This window comes from Acomys russatus, chromosome 14, assembly GCF_903995435.1.
Source record: "Acomys russatus chromosome 14, mAcoRus1.1, whole genome shotgun sequence".
NCBI classification, from domain to species: domain Eukaryota; kingdom Metazoa; phylum Chordata; class Mammalia; order Rodentia; family Muridae; genus Acomys; species Acomys russatus.
Genome location: NC_067150.1, coordinates 34,003,589 through 34,017,908, shown reverse-complemented (window position 1 = coordinate 34,017,908; position 14,320 = coordinate 34,003,589). Strand labels below are relative to the sequence as shown.

At 47.0% G+C, this 14,320-nt stretch overlaps 1 protein-coding gene across 1 annotated transcript in view; it reads left to right on the top strand.

The window, feature by feature from the left end:
- LOC127198342 (tubulin-specific chaperone cofactor E-like protein) overlaps positions 1 to 14,320 on the top strand; it is a 138,509-nt gene that overhangs the window by 76,123 nt on the left and 48,066 nt on the right. Inside the window, exons 11-14 of the mRNA XM_051156244.1 lie at positions 1,841 to 1,978; positions 2,331 to 2,496; positions 5,951 to 6,363; positions 12,188 to 12,758. Of these exons, the coding sequence (XP_051012201.1) occupies positions 1,841 to 1,978; positions 2,331 to 2,496; positions 5,951 to 6,363; positions 12,188 to 12,758 (1,288 nt within the window). The remainder of the gene's footprint in view (positions 1 to 1,840; positions 1,979 to 2,330; positions 2,497 to 5,950; positions 6,364 to 12,187; positions 12,759 to 14,320) is intronic.

Below are 14,320 nucleotides of genomic sequence, written 5' to 3'. Positions count from 1 at the left end.
CAGCTGCTTCCTCCAGGCAGTGTCATAAGAAGCTCTCTGAATTCCTGAAAAACAAAAACAAACAAAAAAAAAAAACAAAAACAAAAACAAAAACAAAAAAAAACGGTTGTGGAAAAACAGATCTAAAAAGGTCTTAAAAGGAGTATTGGAAAACTATATGTATATAGGGATGAGTGTGTAAGCAGGAGCAGGTGAGGGGTGAGTGTGTGTGTATGTGTGTGATACAGTTAGCTTGGGCGTAGCTGGATGGTAAGAAGTGATGAAGTGATTTTGGAAGTTGCTCTCAAGATTTGCTTGAGCCAGAGGTATTTCCAACATAAGGTTGATAGGAACTTAGTTCTGAAGGGGAACCCTCGTATGAAAAGGGCCCCAGCTTCGAGCCTTGCGTGACCTTGACTTTGCACCTATCCTTTGAATCTGGCCCCACTAGTGATCGTGTAGAAACCTTGAGTTTAGTGATCATTCATCTCTGTGTCCCACTTTCCTCTTTTGTTGAACAGGCCCATAGACTGAAGCCATATACCTAGCCAACTCTATCATAAACGCCATCGGCTGTGGCAGGCACAGGGCCGGAGGAGAAGGCTCTGTTTCACACACACAAAAAAAGGGCTTTTCTTTACTAGCAAGGTGCTGCTCCCTGGGACTGTCTAGAATGGGTTTCCAAGATCCTCCACCCAAGTCTGATTACACAGGATAGGAATGTGGGTCTTCCTCTTCTCTTCTACAGAGCATTAACTGGGATGCTCTCAGGCAGCTGGGGAAGAGTCTGGGATAGAGAAAGCTGCTGCTTTTAATTCTATGTTCATGTCCTGAAAACACAGGTCCAAGGGTGGGGGTTGGGAAAGGGAACTAGTAACCACTGAGGCTGGCTGCAGTTTATATCTGAGAGCTATCTACAAAGGTTGGATTTCTATAACATCTCTGTCCTCTTAAAAAAAAGGTTAAGATGAAGCCAGCAGGGAGTGACCGAGCTCTGAGAGGTGGCCTGCATGCTCTGGCTGCAGTCCCGGCAGTCCACAACCCTGTCGCTGCTCGATTGCCAGCAGCTCATTTCACTTAGTCCTTAGTTGCTTAGCTCTAAATGGAATGAACCCAAACCATCGCCCATCTTAGTTTCGGTCTGAGTTACAGCTCAGCACCAAGGAGTTTACAGACACAAAGTAATGCATAAATGCTCAATTAGAGGAACAAGTTCTTTCCAGAAAGTGCTTCTTAAAAACCACTTCCCTAACTTTCATCTTAAAGGGGGGAGGGGAGGGGGGAGACATCTCGTGCAGACTATAGTGATGTTTTCCAGGAACAGAGAGGGCCAGCTCCAGAGGACAGCTTTAATGGAGCTTCCTGTTCACTGTACCCCCTCCCTGTCCCCCTTCCCCCACATCCACCCCGCCCCTCCCCTGCCCTGCCCTGCCCTGCCCTGCCCACTCTGCTGTGCTCAAGTCCCTGGCCTGACTCTTTCCTATAGTTTATTCTCATGCTGCCATCTATAGGTGCTCTCAGGTCATCGCATGTTCAGATGGAGCCCTGGAATCTTATGTTTTGGTCCAGGAGAGATGGAGGAGTCAGGGGCCCTGAGTCAGACTCCAGCTTTATCTCAGGCAATTTCTCATTTGGATGCACAGCCCTACACATCTTGCTTTTTTGCACTGGAGGAGAGAACAAATTTTGAGAGGAGGCACAGAGTGAGGGCTAGGGTGCCGTGCAGTTCAGTGCTGTTTGGTGGTTGGGAGGGATACATAGCGGTTGTTGCGGGGTGGGGGGAGGCAGGTGAAGGAAGCCACCACTGGAGTGATGAGCTCCTGGGAACATGAGTCATGAGCTCTCTCTGCACATTTTTCAGGTGAACACTTTCCAGGCCGTGCTAGTGTCTGATGGTTCCTACACTTTCACACTCTTTAATTACTATGAAATCAACTGGACCACTGGGACAGCGAGTGGTGGGGACCCTCTGACAGGCCTTGGAGGTGTGATGGCACAGGTAAGAGGTTCTCTGTATCTTCCTCTTGTAGATTTAAGTTGCTACATCCCTTGCCTGCTTCGCTCAGCATCATGGACAGAGCTCTATTTATACCCCTGCCCTAGAAACACCAGTCTGATCTTGTAGGTGCACTGAGGGGCTAGCCTTGTCCAACTATGATATCTTACTCTGGGTATGGGGTGAACTAGGCAGGCCTCTCACACCTTGAATGTGGCTTTATGGGGCCCAGGAAAAAAAGTAATCTTTTCTTTCCAGGTGTGATGGAGCCTTAAAGTAAAGTAGTTGGGTCGGCTAACTAAAAGAGATGACTGCTCAAAAGTCTCCCCCTCTGCTTCCTTTTTTTATGCTCTAGGCGGGATTTAATGGTGGAAACCTCACAAATTTCTTCAGCCTTCCGGGATCAAGAACCCCTGAGATTGTAAATATTCAAGAGACCACAAATGTCAACGTTCCAGGACGCTGGGCATTTAAAGTTGATGGGAAGGAAATTGACCCAGCCAATGGCTGCACCTCTAGAGGTAAAAAAAAAAAAAAAAAAAAAAAAAAAAAAAAAAAAAAAAAAAAAAGAAAAAAAAAAAGAAAAGAAAAGAAAAGAAAAAAAAATAAAAAGAAAAAAAGCTTTCTCCTCTTTTCTCTGACAGGCATGGGTGAGTAGGGGGTGGGGGTAGAGTCCCTTAGATTGACAGGCGAGCTTTCCGGCCATAGGGCAGACTCATTTCTGATGCCTTACTCTTTTGACATCTCTCAGCTGTGTGATGGAGATCAAGGTAAATTTAGCACATGCATTCATCACCCTGGGAGCAACACTACATGTGGTACACTTCCGAGCCCTTGCCTGTGGTGTGCAGGCAGCTACCAGCTTGGAATACCTCCAAAAGCAAAGCGGGGCCTTGAGTGATTTCTCAGCCAGATGGACAGAAGGGAGCCCTCCTGTCTCACGTTATTTTTGTTGTTGTTGTCATCCATCGTCCCCACCCCTTTAAGATTCTCTCCTCATCTTTACTCTTGTTCTGCCATCTGCACTTTGTACATCCACAGGAGTGGGTGAACTGGAGTGTCGCCAAGTCCCTGTAATGGTAAATCAGCAGCTTCTAGTACTGGGAGAAAGAAAACGCAGCAGAGTTTCAGGGGGTGTTTCTAAAATATTCTCAGAGGTAGAAAGACATGAAGGAATTTGGGGGAATCAAAGCCACCCGAGGTCCATCTGAAGGCTTTTCAGTGAGTTCCTTTTACATTGGCCTCTGTATGTGGCGTCTTTTCTCAACTACCAAATCTCTTCAGATGTGTGTAAGCCCTGGAGTTCTCACAGGAGCATCCCCGTGTATTGATTCCTGCCTCCTATGCATTCAAAGGTATCCAGAAAACAGGATTTCTGTTAATATCTCTGCATGTAGAAATAGAGGCTACAGCAACAAGAAGCAAAAAAAAAAAAAAAAAAAAAAAAAATTGTTTATGTTCCCCCAGCCACCCAGCCATCTCCACTACCCTCTCATCAATCCGCCTCTCCAGCCACTTGCCTAGTGACTCACCCGTCTAACTGCCCGATCTCCAGCTGCGCCATCTCCAGCTACCCTTCTATTCACTAATTTCCCTATCCACCCATCCCCCAATCATGTGTAATTCTTCCTATCAACCCATCTATTTGCATGCCTCCATCTGTCTACCCACTAATTCACCAAGCCGCCTGTCCATCCAGCTTATCTTTCTAAAGAACAATGTAAGAGACCCATTGAGCCCCTGTTTCTCCTCAGATAGCAGAGATTTTGGTAGGTATTATAATTGCTCATGATAACGCTATGGTAGAAGAAATAGGCAGAGGGGTTATGGTGACATAGCGCAGCGCATTTAATGCACACAGTACAGGGGGAAGTGTTGGACAACGTGATTGGCAATCTGTAAGAACGTTTTGCATCGCGATAAGGAGATTTCTCCTCCTTGGGTAGAAAACATGGTCTGTATATTTTGCTGCCAGACATATCTCTTGACTCAGCTTCAAGGTTCAATATAGAGAAAAGCCAGTTTCATCTGGTCTGAAGTCCCCATACCCTCTGTTCCTTCTCACTGATTGCCTAACCTTTGACTTTGCCCTAAGGCAAGGTCATATTTGAAGATGACCTGCCTGGGCATCTTTGCCTTGTGGACGCTGTGAAGTCCTGCATGCTGAAATAGCAAGGCAGTGCTATTCAACTGCATGCAAAGGGATCTAGTCCTAAAGCCCCTCCCCCTTGATTTCTGAGATGGTCCCTTTTCCCTTGGGGGAGGGTCAACACAACACTACTTGCCATCTGCGTGGGAGTCTGTCTCCTTGTCTCCTCTTCTCTCACCCTTTACGAGGGCCTAAGATGTCCCAGACTCTCTCCCCAACCCTTCTTATTTTTCATTCAAGGGCTGCTGAGTGCATGGACTTGCCTGAGCCTGAGTTCTCAGTGGCAACCTCTCACCTGAGCCCTGGGAATGAACACTGTTCATGGACCACACTGGCTGGCAGAGCTATGGGGATGGCCTGATGCCAGCAGTGTGCAATGCTGTCACCTCACTGCTTTCTCTTCCCCTTGGAGTTATGTGTTTGGGTTTCATATGCAGGGCAAATTCAATATCCACATAGTATTTGTGCATTTTTGTGAGCCTCTGGATGTCTGTCAATCTAATGAGATCGGGGTTTGGCCTGGATTAAAGCAAGGGCTCCGGCTCCATAGAGCTGGCCTATTAAATCATCATTTCACAAACTAAATTGTCACAGGGCATCTACCTTTCGGTCCAAACCTCCTCTGTTCAGAGACATTTTGCTCTCATTTATTGGAAGCCTGGAAATACAGAGACTGGAAATGATACCAAGTAAGACGCTCTTAGAATATATGCAACCTTGAGCTAGCGCCGAAGTGCTGGAGGACTTAGGGCTCGTTTTAAGGGCTCATGCATACAGCCTACTGGGAATACGGATATGTTTGTTATCTCCTTTTAGGTACAAATCTCAACAGGTAGGAGGCATAATTGCTTGTTTATACACATTCTTGTTGTACAAATATAGAAAGAACTGTTCCTAAGGTACCCTTGTCTTCTGCTAGGCTTGTACAACTTGCAAGATATTCAGGAGTATTTGTGTGTGTGTGTGTGTGTGTGTGTGTGTGTGTGTATGTGTGTGTGTGTTAGATAATTTATTTAGGGAATTGATTTTAAACATTAAATGTCTGTCAAATAAATGAAAATGAATATGTATTTAAAAATTAACACATGTCTTAAAACCATTCTCCTTGATGACCTGGCGTTCCTGCTAACCTAGACCAGACTAGAAAGTTCTCTGTAGAAAATTAAGAGAGGAGTACCAGACCTGGGCAGGGCCTGGAAGGAAGGCAACTTGCAATGGTTTGCGTTCAGCCTAGGCAGCAGCTGTAGGATTTATGAACTTTTGAAAGTAGCACAGAAGAGGCCAGTCTTTCTAGAATAGTTCCAGGGAGCCAGGATTTATGTGTACCTCCTGATTTGTGGGGTTGACCTTCCTGGCTACGTGCTGCACAGACTGTCGATTAATTGAACAAATCAGCAAATAAACTGATTGCTGCAGTCTGTGGCTACCAGCCGGGTCTGCTTTTGGGATGCCCTTGCTCATATTCCTGAAAAGGAAGTGGCCCCTGCCTGTCAGAGACTTTCCCACAGATAAAGGCAATGTGTCTGCTGGAATGTGGGCTCGCTCACCAGCTGGGGAGCTGACAATGCCAGCAGCTCACACGGGAGTCAGACCCACTCAGCCTGGAATCTTGGCGAAGTTGGCTGAGCGACGTTGAATGAATTATTCAACTACTATTAGGCCTCAGTTTCCCCAGTTGTCACATGAGGTCGGCAGTGGGTAATCCCTACCTAAGTGGGTTCACAAGTGGGATGAGACGGCATGATCAAAGCAAAGCATTTATCCTCATACCTGACACAGAGGGGGAAGTACTCAGTAAGTGTTGGCTCTGATGTCCTTATTCCCAGGACAGTTCCTTCGACGAGGGGAGGTGTTCTGGGATGACCTGAACTGTACCATCAAGTGCCGCTGTCTGGATTTCAACAATGAGATCTACTGTCAGGAGGCCTCCTGTAGCCCCTACGAGGTGTGCGAGCCCAAGGGCCGGTTCTTCTACTGCAGCCCGGTGGAGACCAGCACCTGTGTAGTGTTTGGGGAACCACACTACCACACCTTCGACGGCTTCCTCTTCCACTTCCAAGGCTCTTGTGCTTACCTGTTGGCCCGACAGTGTCTACAAACCTCCAGCCTCCCCTTCTTCAGTGTGGAGGCCAAGAATGAGCACCGAGGGGGTTCTGCCGTCTCATGGGTGAAGGAGCTCTCTGTTGAGGTCAATGGCTACAAGATTCTTATTCCTAAAGGAAGCTATGGAAAAGTCAAGGTAAGACTCCCTCCCAACATCACGGAGACATGGAGGGGACCAGAGGTGTTTCAGCCTGGGGGAAAAAAAAAAACCTCCCTCTATCTACTGTTTTGTTGTTTGTCTTTCTATAGTGCCAAACAGTTAGATGTGCTTCCTGCTTGGAAGACACTTTAAAATAAGCCAAAGTTTATTTGTGCAAAAGCCTCATAGTAAAGCTGTAATTTTTTTTGAAAAGGCATATTCATATTCCTAGTTCCTTCACTGGTGGACATGTGCTTATCTTTGTACACATAAACTCATACATACATGTATGTGTCTCTCTGACGTCACAATAACAGAACAACAAGCTTAGTTTCTCATAGACTTGGTTTGCAATAATTAAGGTCATATGGTCATGCCCCGGCTACAGTGCAAGCCCAGAGTACCTAACCCCTAGTACGGTATAGCTTTGGGGCCATCCTCAATCCATCTCAGCCTCTGCCCTGCTAGCCCAATAGCTCTTGTTTCATTCACAGAGAAACTTCCGTCTTGACTGATGTCACTATAGGCATCACTCTGGAGCGACTTTCCTGGTGTCCTTAGTGAGTCCTGTACAGGAAGATCCCAGGAAAGCTTTACCCAAATGCCCCTCTGCAGAGACCCCCCACTCCTGCCCACACTGACAGAGAAGAACACAAGTCTCAGCCGGCCTGTTTGTTTAGCATATGTAAATGACTCCATTATAGGGGCCCGGTGACTAAAGAGGGAAACCCAGAAGCTACTAGCAATTACTCAATTGGTGGAGGCCTCAATCTTCCTAATGTTAATGAAGACCTTGCTGTGACCATAGATTTAATCAAGGGATCATAAGTTGGAGACCACAAGGGGTGATTGCTGTATCCTATGCAATTCTTAATCCTGGTGCATGGTCATTAAATAGAGTACCAACCAGAACTAATATAAAAATGTGTTGTAGTTTTAATTGCTGTCGCATGCCCAACAAAAGGCAAAACCAGGGAACTAATTCCACTTCTTCTGGTGCTGCCCTTCCCAAGTCTGTGCAGTTCATCAGCTTTCTAATTAGAAAAGTGAGCTATGACCATGGTTAAATGCCAATTTGCCTGTTATTTGGTTAGCCTCTCTAGGGACGGGTTCATACATCAGCGAAGGATTCTTGTACAGAAGTTTGGAGTTTTTCCACTGTAAATTTATATAGTGCTGTCAAGTGTCATCTTTTTCCTTGTGGATAGATACATTTCCAGCTAATTTGTTTCACCAGCTTTCCCAACTCGCCTGTGTTGTGGAAAAAAAACCAAAAAACCAAAAAAGTGTTACTGATACCAGTAGTTGAAAAGAAAGCATCATGCTTCGTCCCTACTTTCCATTTTGATTAAAATTCTTTTTTTCTTCTTTTTTGCTCATGCTCAGACTTTTTTCTTTTTTAATGAAAGAAAGGACACTGTCATCTCTTTCAGGCCCAGCAGCTCTGCTAATTTTGCATGGCTCTGTTCCACCATCCAGGCATAGGGCATGGATTCCTCAATTTTCTGTAGCAACAGGGAGATGTGGATGTGAATATAAATGCTTCAGAAAGAAAAGGTTAGGCGACTCCAACTGCAGGCTAACAACAGCGTCCTTTTCCTTTTGCCAAATGGTTTCCAGTGCCTCTGAATAGCCCTGCTACATGAGGCTAGATGGATGGACGCAGAGCTCTAACCAACCCAGGGTGATGTGGGGACAGCCAAGGAGAGGCCCAGCAAACAGGAAGGAGCCCACGACTCCTGGGAAGCAGCTAACTTCCTAGCCATATTGTGCCAAGCCTGAAATGGCCTAAGTTGTGTCTTTGCAAACAGGTTGCCTTTCTGGAGCCCTGCCTCTAGGTGTTGGGTTAGCAGCAGCATTCTTTCAGTGAGGGTTTCTCCACGGAACCCATTCTCAAATGATAAGATAAACAATCTGAGTTCTTATGTTAATGAGGCTCAAAGAAAGCCAGCATAACTAAGCATCCTTGCCTAGCAAATGTCTCCTAGTGATTACAGGTTTTCTGATTCCTCTCCTACAGGAACCTGAATGGTTTAGGGTACCTCAGGGAGATGGGCAGGCTCTCCAGTCCATAGAGGATGGAGATCTCTGACTCTGGAATGGGATCTACTGAGTATCTGTGCCCGTCACTGTCATCAGAGTGGATTCTAGCTTTAGCTTTATTTTCTTTGTCTGGATAGTGGAAATGGTTGTACCCCCTAGATTAGGTATCTAGGCTACAGCCTGGACTTGGTTGCCTCCACTCTTAGCTGGTACAGGCAGCTGGACTCAGTGGGGGAAAGGTGACTTTGGCCCTCAGCAGGCTTCTGTCACCAGCTCCATCCTCAGGTAAAGCAAGGAGAACATGGAAAAGAGCCTAAGGTTTCATGAACATTAAATGGAACAGACAGAGGGGCCTCAACCCAGCACAGGGCCTGGCACACCGCAAGCAGACAGCACACGCTGGCTGCATAGTGCTGCTTCCAGGACCTCTTCTTTCCCACCACCCTGTGCCTGTACACATCCTGGGGGAGAAGCCCGTTGACAAGGACAACACCTAGAACACAAGGGGAAGGAAAAGCCGAGCGGCTTGCCTGTTGCTAGGGAATCAAAGGTGGGAGCGAAGCAATAAATCTTGGGTCAAGGTTACTGTGCTCCAGGAGGCGCCTACTTTGAGCCTTAGGGGAGCACACTCACGTGGCAAGAATAAAGGAAGTGCCGTGTACGCTTCTGCTGGGAGAAAAGCTCTCCAAATTAACTTACGGGCACCTGTAGTGGTGTCGGCCAGAGTGGAATGAGAGCAGAGAACAAGAATGGGGCATGGGGACTGCAGCACAATCCAGAGTCTTGTGGCTTCTTCCAAGGCACAGATGACTCTGTCTCCTTGCCAGGAGCAGGAACTTAGGTGAGAGGGAAAGAAGCCTCCAGCAAGCGATGGGCTTAGAATCTGAAATTTATAACAATCTTGGAGAAGATTTACTTTTCCACACCTCAATGTGGACAGGGGGTGATTGCTCAGTACTCTGGCGGGATGACCTTCCTTACAGAATGGCTTTCTGCACCCCTGTTGCCTCAACTCTACCTGAGAGTTGGAGGCAAATGACCCAACTCCTTGGTTTCTCCATTTCTAACTGCGGGACAGTTCCTTTCTCAGGCCTGTTCAGGCTCCCACCATTGCTATACAGTTTGAAGGGTTATACCCTGCCCAACAATAGAACATGTTGCTGTTCTATTAATAAATTCTGGATGCTGTTAGAAGATGGAATGTGGGGGAAGTAATTAGGTGATGAGGTAAGAACCCTCATGAATAGGACCAGTGCCCTATCAAAGGCCATAAAAAGCCAATTTGCCCTTTCTATCACATGAATGAACCAAAAGGCCGGCACTTAAAATCACTCTTCTGTGGGCATTCCTATCTTGGATTTCCCAGCTCCTTGAATAGTCTGTGCTTTGTAAATATTTATTGCAGCTCAAGCAAGCCAAGAGAGAACACTGCTACCAGGAGTGGGGCGCTGCTATGACAAACATCTAAAGAATGCAGTAGTGGCTTTGAAGCTAAGCAATAAGCAGAAGGCGTTAGAGTCTTAACTAGGCACAGATTAGTCAAAGTCTTAATGGTGTGAGTAGACCATTAAGGGTTAACTCTGCAGAGGGTCTGCTTCCAATCTCAGAGAATACATGTCAGTAAACCTTGAGAGCCTATCATTTCCAACCCAGAATGTAATGACTACAGGGAAGGTGTGATTCCTGTCCTTCTATGTGCTAGAAACAAGTAAGGGTCTAGGTCAGCCCTGAGAGTTGATGTGCATTTAAAGCCAAGCCCACCGAGGACTCTGACCAGACTTATCACCTCACCGCAGCTTTTGCCCGTGAGCATCTTCAGAAGCTAAGCACAGTAGGTGGGGAAATAAAGCTCAATTCCGCTAGAAGCATTTCACACCACCTGTTCATGTTCTCGGGACATCTTGAGATTTGCTCTTGACTCTTCCCGGGTTCTTATTCAACCACAGGAGAGACTGTGAGGGACACATCTGAGTGGGCTACACAGCACGGCTCTCCCACTTTGTGTCTGGCTTTAGCTTTTACCCCTAGCTTCTCTTGAGCCCCGGTAGCAGCTGCCTGTCTGGGTTCCTTGTGTCTCATCTTAACTTAGTTCAGCAAGTACTTCCTTCCAGTGGGAGGAGGGGCGGGTGGGAGCGGTGGTGGTGGTGGTGGTGGTGGTGGGTGGGTGGGATGGGGATGTTGGAGGATGAGTTTCCTGAAATGCAAATCTGCCTGTGTTATTTCTTTGTCTACAACCCTTGGGATGAGGGAGCTCTCTCCTTATTGAGTAGAAATTCAGCTCTTTTTGTGCTGTCTTGTTTTTAACATGCCTTAAAGGCCCTTCAAGGTCTGTTCTCAACATGGGAGCCAGAGCGGTTCTTTCAAAGTGAAAGTCAGCTCCTGTGGCTCCTTTGCTTTAAATACCCTCTTGAATCAACACTTTGCTCAGAGCTAAAGCCAAAGTTCTGTCCTGTTCTGGTTGCTATGCTACCTGCTAGCAGCTCCCACTACCCTCTCTTGCTGGCCTGGCTCAGCCACATGGAGACCTTGATGTCCGCAGCACCCAGAAGTGCCTCTACCTTGCAGCCGGCGGATCCCTCCCTGTAATCCTTCAGCCCAAGGCTTCTTCCTCTCTCAAATGTCACCTTCCCATGAGCTGCTCCCAAGGAGCAGTCTTTCTGAGCACTGGGGTCCATAATCTTTACTCACACACCAACAGATGTTGAGTGCCTCTGTTTGGCTAGTTCTCAGTCTCACTAGGTCAACCCCAGGGTCCATAAGGAAGGAGATTTTGACCAGTACAGCTGTTGGTAACCCTCAACTTGTGGAACATTGCTTGACACCAGAGAAACCCCAGGACTTGGCTTGTGTCTTCAGCTTCATCTCTGGTTCCCTTAGAAATCCTGAATATCACATGACTGCCCTGGTCCCACACAGTTACCTCTAATCCCCTGCCTTTACTCTTTTATCCTGGAATTCTCTGCTCAACATCCACCCTGGTGCCTTTCTCCAGCAACTTGAGTTTATCTTTAAACACTCAAGTCAGATTTAACTGCCTCTAAAAACCTTAGATGAGTCCCCGAGGCTGGGCTAAGTGTTCACTTGGTTCTCCCACTGTATCCGTTGATTCATATTTAAAATTGACTACTATAAATATCTGTTTGTGTTCCTCTTCTTCAGTAGGCTGAGAGCTCCTTGAGGAACAAGGATGAATATGACTTCTTTAACCCTCTACTTCTCAAATCCTGGCATAGTGCTTGGGACTTAGCAAGTACTCAGATTTCCTGGTCTTGAGTGATTGGGTACTGTGGTCCAGGGATAAGGTAGTCACAGTCCAACAGGCTTAGAGTAAGGAGGCCTAGGGTAGCCTCCAAGATCAACAGCATGCCGAAGTTGGTACAGGCGTGTTTCAACTGGCAGGAGGGTCAGTGGTTACCAAGGGCGGAGAAGGGGTCATGGAAAATGTGTGATAGCTCAGACTTAACGGATCTTCAGAGAAACAAAAAGCCTGAAGGAAGCCTAGAGCCAGGCAAGAACGAGTGCCAGCCAGCCAGTCCCCAGAGGCATGCACGTTGGCACTAGAACTGTCAGAACTATTGGGCTCAAATGCCTAGTGCCCTCTGGCCCACAACCCATCGTTACCTAGACATTAGCCGTAGTAAAAGGTAAGCCTATGGAAGCCTGGAGACCTGGGACGACCATTCTCTCCTAAATAGTTGCTCTGCTGTCCCTTGCCAACCTGTGCCGGAGCACATGCATGGCCACTTGCTCACCTGCCTTTTACTGTTACTGTTGCCAGGTTAATGACCTAGTGACTTCTTTGCCCGTCACCTTAGAGTTGGGGGCGGTGAAAATCTACCAGAGTGGCATGTCTACTGCCGTGGAAACAGATTTTGGGCTCTTAGTGACGTTTGACGGCCAGCACTACGCCTCCATTTCCATCCCAGGCTCTTACATAAACTCCACCTGTGGCCTCTGTGGAAACTACAATAAAAACCCACTGGATGACTTCCTCCGCCCAGATGGCAGGCCCGCCATGTCAGTGCTGGACCTGGGAGAGAGCTGGCGCGTCTACCATGCTGACTGGAAGTGTGGCTCTGGCTGTGTGGACAATTGTACCCAGTGTGATGCTGCCACCGAGGCCCTCTACTTTGGTTCTGACTACTGCGGCTTCCTCAACAAGACTGACGGCCCCCTGTGGGAGTGTGGCACTGTCGTGGATGCCACGGCTTTCGTGCACAGCTGTGTGTATGACCTATGCAGTGTGAGGGACAACGGCACACTCCTCTGCCAAGCCATTCAGGCCTACGCCTTGGTGTGCCAAGCCCTGGGCATCCCAATCGGAGACTGGAGAATCCAGACCGGGTGTGGTAAGCTGGCATGCCATCCTATGAAAGGTGTCTCTTGTGCCAGGGGCAGGGATAGGATTTCAGGCTTACTCCAGACCCTGTTAAGAATCATGGTCCAAGAGTAAGAGTGGTATTGAAATATCACAAATTATACAGAACGAACTATGAAGAGATCTCTACCTTACCCTGTCATAACCAGGAGACAAAATGCCATTGATGAACAGAAGGCATCTAGAGGCAGGAAATGAATGACAGTAAAACATGTGACTAAAGGAAACCCCTAACTGGGGATGGCAGCCCAGAGGTAAATTACTTCCATGGTTGTTGAGGACATATGGATGCTAGCCTAGGGGATAGGGACTGCACCAGGGAATGGCTTCCCTCCTAGGCGGAGGCTCCTTTAGTTCCTTAGCTTTGGTCCCCACCTCAGGGACCTTTAGGGTTTGTACCATTTGTTCTGATGCATCGCATCTGATCTGTTCAGAGAAAGGGCTGAGCACAGGGAGTATAGACTGTCAGCGAGGAAGCCCTTTTCTTGCCTAGCTAGGAGTGGTTAGAAAACACCCCAACTTGTGGGAGTATCTAGGTTCTTTGACAACAGGCTTCTGGATGAAGGTTTTCCACGCTGTTTAGCTGTCTGTTTCCTTCTAGCCCACTATCCTATTGAAATCTTCCCTTTGCTTCTTATGTAGAAGCACAATAACAGCTTGTCGCCTTACTGCGCCACGTGAGTAAATAGACAGTTGCTGCCCATGCCTTTGAGAGGCTGTGGAGGTGAGATTTAAAAGTGTCTTTGAGTTCCAAGGCCAGATGGAACTCCCCTCTGCAAGAGTGGGTTGGACTCACATAAATCATCATGTGTCAGATTCAATCTCAGCACTTTGGTCACACTCAGGAGACAGTGTATCTTTCTTGCAGTGTGACTGACTGACTGACCAGCTTCTATTATACCCAGAGCAGCCATCTCATAATTTACACTCAAGTCCAATATGGCTTCACTTTGAGCCTTATATGATCTAAGAGCATACAAATTGCCCAACTAAATTTTTACGAATAACGGTTGTGTATTTTTCCTAGTGGTTCTCGTCTTCTCTCTCTCTTTCTCTCTCTCTCTCTCTCTCTCTCTCTCTCTCTCTCTCTCTCTCTCTCTCTCTCTCTCTCTCTCTCAGATGAATTATATTTAATTCAGAGCTGGTTTACTAGGCTTATGCCTCCTGGACTCAACTAGACTCAAACATTTATGCAGACTTGAACACTCTTAAATAAAGAGAAGCAAGCTTCTAAGGTACGGCAGGCTGTCGGAAGGCAGCTAGCTCACAGCCAGCCTCCCAGAGGGACAGGCATATCGTCTCTGCAGATCACTCGGCTTCTTTCTCATTTTTAATGTCCCAGGAATTCATTTTCACAGTCTGCTTCGGTCACACTCAGATATTTTAAGTACCTTCTTGTTTGAAATTTCATGTCTTCAAATTGCTCCTCTAACGGGTACAATTTTCATTTCTCCTGAAAGTTTTATTTCCTTCTAAGAATGGGCCATGCTCTTTAAAATCAAGGCATTTCCTATGTCCTTGACGGAGGATTTG